The following is a 6,347-nucleotide window of genomic DNA, read 5'->3' on the forward strand; positions in this document are numbered from 1 at the left end:
AAAATTTGAGGAAATAAATACGAAACTAGAATCTTCGAATCCAGAAATAACTATGCTCCCACTTTTAACAAGACACTTGCAAAAAGAGGCTAAGAAATTTGGTTGAGAGACGCCACCTATGTGGCCACAGTTCAAATATTAGTTTATTGGCGACCCTTTTTTTCGCAAATATATAGTTTATTATTAGCCACCTAACTATCACCTTCAGTTTTCGGAGAATTTTTTTTTAAATGTATATCAATTTCTTGAATTATATGAATCACAAGGTACACAATTTAATTTTCTCAGGTTGTTTCCGATGTGAGAGCTGCTCGTCGTCACCAGCCACAAATCTCACGAGTCACGTCCCTACCAAAAAGAAATGAAAAAATCCGTCGTTTTACGGTCCGTCTTTCTAATCCGAGTTTTGACGTGCAACGATTCGTAGCATTTCTATGGACTCAAAAAACAACCCCAAAAAACGTTCCTTTCATCGGAATCACGCCCACATATTGGAGAGTCCAATTCCAATCAAATCGTTTCTCGCCCACATGTTGTGTGTGTGTGTGTATAACAGCTCAATCATGGCAGCACATGTTGAGAAACCACTTACACACTCCAATGTAGGTAGTGGTAGTTAGGGCTGCACACAAATTAAATTTACGTTTGGGCAAGGATTGATCCAAGTTGTGAAGCAAGTTGATCACACAGTTAAATGCAAAGCAAAATTGAACATTTTCAGCTTAGATACAAGCATAATTATAAGGAAAATGTATTAGTTATCCGTCTATATACCGAAAAGCTAAAGGTAGCAGGCTCTAGGGATGTTCATTCCAGCAAAAACGAGAAGAGGCTCAAAAATGTTTTGAGGGGAATACATACTCGCGAGAGGTTGGGATTGGTGCCCCACACACACACACTCACACACACACCCAGTATCATGTGACTAGGCCGCTTTTACTAACTAACTAGTGCAGCAGGCACTTGGTCAGACCATGGCCGGATTGGTGTTATGATCCAGGATTACACTAGAATTAGTGAGGGTTGTTTGCTGAACCTAGGGGTGGCGCAAGCTAAGAGGGGGTTCTTCATTTCACAAGAGAGCTTCAGCACTTCGGAGAGATCGATGGGGTGTTGAGGGTGGGGAGACCACGTGAATTGATGCAGCAGGCGCGCCACCCATAGCTGCACAGTCGCATAGCCAAGCGCTCTGCCTGGGCACACCCTTCGCCCCGCACCAAAGGGCGCTAGCCTAAGGTCATTGCCGCGAATGTCTACATCTTCACCGCCATAGCTTGGAAGAAACCTCTCTGGTTTGAACACCCCCGGTTCAGCCCATATGGCAGGATCGTGTGTTATGGCCCACATGTTCACCATTGCCGTCGTCCCTGCCGGCACGTGGTGGCCCGCCACGTGGACGTCGTTGATTGCAAGACGAGCCCAGGAGAGCAAAGGCCCTGGTGGATGCATTCTCAAGGCCTCCTTGATCACTGCTTGCATGTAGGGCAATTTGGGTAGATCACATTCAGCTATGGTTTCTGCTGGGCCGCTGACAACAGAGTCGAGCTCTTCTTGCAGTCGGCGTTGGACGTCCGGGTGCAAGGTGATCTCTGCAAGGATCCATTCCGTCAAGATTGCGGTTGTGTCAGTGCCACGGAAGATCATCTCCTGAACACATGAAAGGAAACCTTGGGTTAGAGATGGGCATAACGCTAAGACGCATGCAAATCAAGTTACGCTTAATGCTCCGCTAAAAAAACTTAGCTGAGAACTTACCCAAAGCACTGCTATCATGTCTGCATCAGAGAGCTTCTCCGCCTCGTCCAGAGACAGCAATACATCCACGAAATCTGAATCTCCATTGCCCTCGTTTACTGAACTTTTCAGCCTGTGCTCGTCAATAATCTTCTGCACAAACTCATTCACCTCAGCCACTAATGCCGCGCACCTCTGCAGAATGCGTTTAGTGTCTAAGCAGCGCCCGAACCAGTCGAGGTGATCGCCCCAGTTAACAGCACCCAGAAGCTCGAACCCCTCCCTCACCATGGCCTGCAGTTTCCGCGCCTCTTCACACCCGGCCCCGAAATCATAATTTCTTCCGAAGACTGAGCCCATGATGTTGTTGATAGAAGCCCTTTGCAAGTACACTCGCACCGAAACGACCCCGTCCCGAGACATCGCCCCGCCCATGGCCTCTAGCATCAGCGTCGTTTCCAGCTGCCTTCTGCGCTCGTGCGCTGCAATCCTCTTGGGTGCAAACAAATGAGTGGCAGCTATCCTTCTTAGACTCCGCCAGTATGAGCCATATGGCGCAAATCCAATGGCCCGATCGAACAGAAGCTGCCGGGCCGATTCCTTGATCGGACGGTCAGCAAACGATGAGCTGTTGAGGATCTCTCTCGCTACCTCAGGGACGCATGTGAGAATGACCCTCGTGTTGCCCAAGCTGAACGCCATCAGTGTGAGGGCAGAGCAGCTAGAGGCCAGCTTGGCCAGGCGGACATGAGCTAGGCCACCCATATCTAAAAGGCTGCCAATGATCGGCCAGCCGCGAGGTCCAGGTATGGACTGAGCTCGCCGCAGGCGGCCCCAAGCATTGCCGCCTGGGGCAGCCCAATGCATCATGAAAGTGCAAACCGAGATGAGAAGAAACGCAGAAAGCAGCGTGGTCAGGTGCGGAGAAGAAAGAGGGGGTAAGGAAGCTATGAAGGGTAGAGAGACCGACCACCAGGCTCGTTCGGAACGCAAGGAAGGAGGGGAAGAATCCATTGCGGAAGCCATGATAGGCAGCAGAAGACAACTTAGCGCGAAGAGCGGTAATGGAGCCATGGAGAAAGACGTAGACGGAGGAATTACGCTATGATGGTGTGGGCGGGATATGGAAGAAGATGACAGAAATACAGAACTACTGAGCTAAGGTTAAGAGGAATCCAGATACGTCAAGCGAGAAACTACCACCCAATGAGGTGAACCCCGCCGCCCTTTTAAAGGCGCGGCCATAAGCCTTCCGTTACTCGCCTTTAACTCTAGTTACTGATAGATATATTCTCCTGAAATTCTTAAAATCGCCATAAAGCCCCTAGTTTCCTCGCCTTGCTATTAATAACGAGGGTGATCCCCTAGGCTCTAACGAAGGTTTAAAGACTGATATGCTTTACCCCATCAGAGATTCAGATGCCAGTATTAGTTTCTTTTTTTCTTTTTCTTTTTTTTTTTGAAGTGTAAATTTTATCCCCCCACCAAACACACACACACACACACAAAAACCAACTTCCAAGATCCCTTTAGGTGCTTTTATACACTTTAGTGCATTTTGTTGAAATACATTAATATGCATTGCTCAACACTTGTCTCCCCACAATGTCCACGTAACACCTCCTTTCAAAAAAATCAAACTTGTGAGAGCTTCCTCATCCATTCCCAAGACACACATTGGAAAAAGTCACCACCTCACCGACTTCCTTAAAACCTTCCCTCCGACACCACAAAGGGAGGCATTACTTCAAAGACATCACAACACCATTCTTCATCAAAGGACAAATCTACACAAGTCTCTACTTCCTTCTCGACAAAGTTTCCGTGTCTTTCAAATGCTATGCAACCAATTGTCTTGAGCAACAAGCCACTTGCGCCACGTGAATGATGGACCAAGATCTTGATCTAAAGTCAATGTTCGAAATCCAAGTTTGGGAATGTATCTTTGTTATGTATCTTTGTTCTATACACGCTTATGAAGACTCTGTATCTTTGTTATGTATCTTTGTTCTATACACGCTTATGAAGACTCTGTATCTTTGTTCTATACACGCTTACAAAGTCTCAATCATCCACCAAGAAGAGAATAACTTTACAAAGCTTTCATAATAAGTAATAAACATTGCAGAAACAAATGAGTAGTACTTAAGGGGGAAACGAGTCCCCCAATGCTTATGTCTCAAGGTGAAAGTCAAAAACAAAATTTACTATAGTGTCACAAAGAATCACTTTATAAATCAAAGAACTACTTATTTGTTTTTCAAGTGTAACTTAGTTGTACATAAGGGAGGCATATCACATCACATGCTCCACAAGTTCCATAAATAATCTTGGAGGAAGAAGACCATTCTTTTCAAATTACCTATGTATCAAATGTATACTAGTTTTACACAAGGTTTCCCATAGGGAAGGCATCAAACCATAGATGTCTCAAATCAAATGTAGCATGCCTTAAAGGCAAGGCCTAATAACATATTTATGTTAATACCTTGGAATATAAAGTGTAGGTCTATGCTTCCTTTCTTATAAAGAAAAAAACATGTTCTTGTTGTATGGGATTCATGTTCTTCCTTTCTGTCATACTAGCCATTACACAAGGTTTCCCATAGGGAAGGCATCAAACCATAGATGTCTCAAACCAAATGTACCAAGCCTTAAAGGCAAGGCCTAATAACATATTTATGTTAATACCTTGGAATATAAAGTGTAGGTATGTGCTTCCTTTCTTATAAAGAAAAAAACATGTTCTTGTTGTATCGGATTCATGGTCTTCCTTTCTGCCATAGAATCCATTATATCATGAACAACCTTTGATTCGATACTAGTTAATTGATCTGATTCTAGCTTGCTAGGCACACATGCCATGACAAGTTTGTTATAAAAGGAAAAATAAAAGTTCGAGAAATATCTAGTTTAACAAAAATTAAAGACTAATGGCCATACTTTTAACTCACATCGAGGGTTCCATGCAACTCCATGGAGGAAATTTTGATTAGCATCTTATGTGATGTGGCAATATTGTTTGGAAATATTTAGCCATATTAATAATTGGTGAATGGACTCTTGAATTGGTTCTTCTGTAAGAAACCAACATAGCCTTAATTAGCATGCATAGAACCAAGATTAGGAGAGATAGAATGTTCTAAAGGATGCCATAACTTTTTTTTTGCTACAATAGTACTAGAACACATGAAGGACACCTTGATTTGCTAGTGTGTGTATATGTGTGTGTGCGTGCATGCGTGTGTGTATGTCCATTTTCATAAAATTTTAGAGAGCATGGATTATACTCGATATAGTTTAATGGCAATTTATAAATTAAATCATTGTCAAATAATATTCAATTAGAATATTGTATTTACTAGACATCTAAGGCTTTATCCAAGAAAAACAACATAATACCATTGAAGGAGAAACCCCTCACAAATTTGGTAGTAAATTAGGTATCACAAGACAAACGTGTTGGAATGTTCTCCCATGGTAGCTCATTTAACTAAAGGTAAAGTTCCATTTATGTATGCATCAAATAATCATTCATAATTAACTCTAAATTTTCGTTCACTTTCGGATCCTGGATCCTTTCAAGAATTCTAGATTCTTTTCCCAGGGAATCTAGGAATAAGTCAGTCTCACAAGTATTTACATTCATCCAACTAAGCATGTTTCTGGTCTTTTTCTGGGAACTCCTTTTCCCGTTCTCAGAGTGTACTTAAGATTCTATTTCTCGTATACTTCATAATTTCAAAAGTTAAATATGTTCATGATTCCTCTTTCTGATTAAAATTTATCCATATTTTCTCGATGCACCCCTATGAATATTTTCACGTTCTTATCTCAATTTTCCCAAAATGAATTATGCTCAATATTCCTCTTTTTGAATAAAAGATTTATGCATATGACCTCATCGGATTTACAAAATCAATTATACCCATAATTCCTCTTTTAGCATAAAACATTTATGCACACATACGAATTCATTTTTATCTAAATGAATTATATTCATAATCCTTTCCATAATTCTCATAAATTGAATAAATCTAGAAAAATTTGTACATAACCTTCTTTATTTTTCTAGTAAATAAATAATGCTCAAAACTCCACTTTGAACATAAAATTTACTATGCATAAATTTAAATTCATTTTCTAAAAATTTTGCCATAGCTTCCCCATATTTTCTATGAAATGAGAATGCTCAAAAATTCACTTTTAGCATAAAAATTAATTTATGCATAGACCTTCATTTTTTAATGATAAAATTTTACCATAGCTTCCCCCCCCCCACATTTACTATGAAATGAGAATGCTTAAAATTTCACTTTTAACATAAAATTTATTATGCATAAATTTAAATTCATTTTCTAAAATTTTTACCATAGCTTCTCCGTATTTTTTATGAAATGAGAATGCTCAAAAATTCACTTTTAGCATAAAAATTAATAGAGCTTCATTTTCTAATGATAAAATTTTGCCATAGCTTCCCCACATTTACTATGAAATGAGAATGCTTAAAATTCCACTTTTAGCATAAAATTAATTTATGAATAAACCTTCATTTCTTAATGATAAAATTTTGCCATAGCTTCCCCACCTTTTCTATGAATTGAGAATGCTCA

At 40.6% G+C, this 6,347-nt stretch overlaps 1 protein-coding gene across 1 annotated transcript; it reads right to left on the bottom strand.

The window, feature by feature from the left end:
* Positions 1-707: 707 nt before the first annotated feature.
* Positions 708-2,922, bottom strand: LOC147606215 (cytochrome P450 78A4-like). Its single transcript, XM_086792451.1, has 2 exons — positions 1,756-2,922; positions 708-1,647 (listed from the first exon to the last, which is right to left on the bottom strand). Exons 1-2 carry the CDS (start codon positions 2,806-2,808, stop codon positions 1,003-1,005), a joined length of 1,698 nt encoding a protein of 565 aa, XP_086648577.1. The 5' UTR covers positions 2,809-2,922; the 3' UTR covers positions 708-1,002.
* Positions 2,923-6,347: the final 3,425 nt, after the last annotated feature.

This window comes from Cibotium barometz, chromosome 58 (genome assembly GCF_041138505.1).
Source record: "Cibotium barometz isolate CiBa-2024 chromosome 58, ASM4113850v1, whole genome shotgun sequence".
NCBI lineage: Eukaryota > Viridiplantae > Streptophyta > Polypodiopsida > Cyatheales > Cibotiaceae > Cibotium > Cibotium barometz.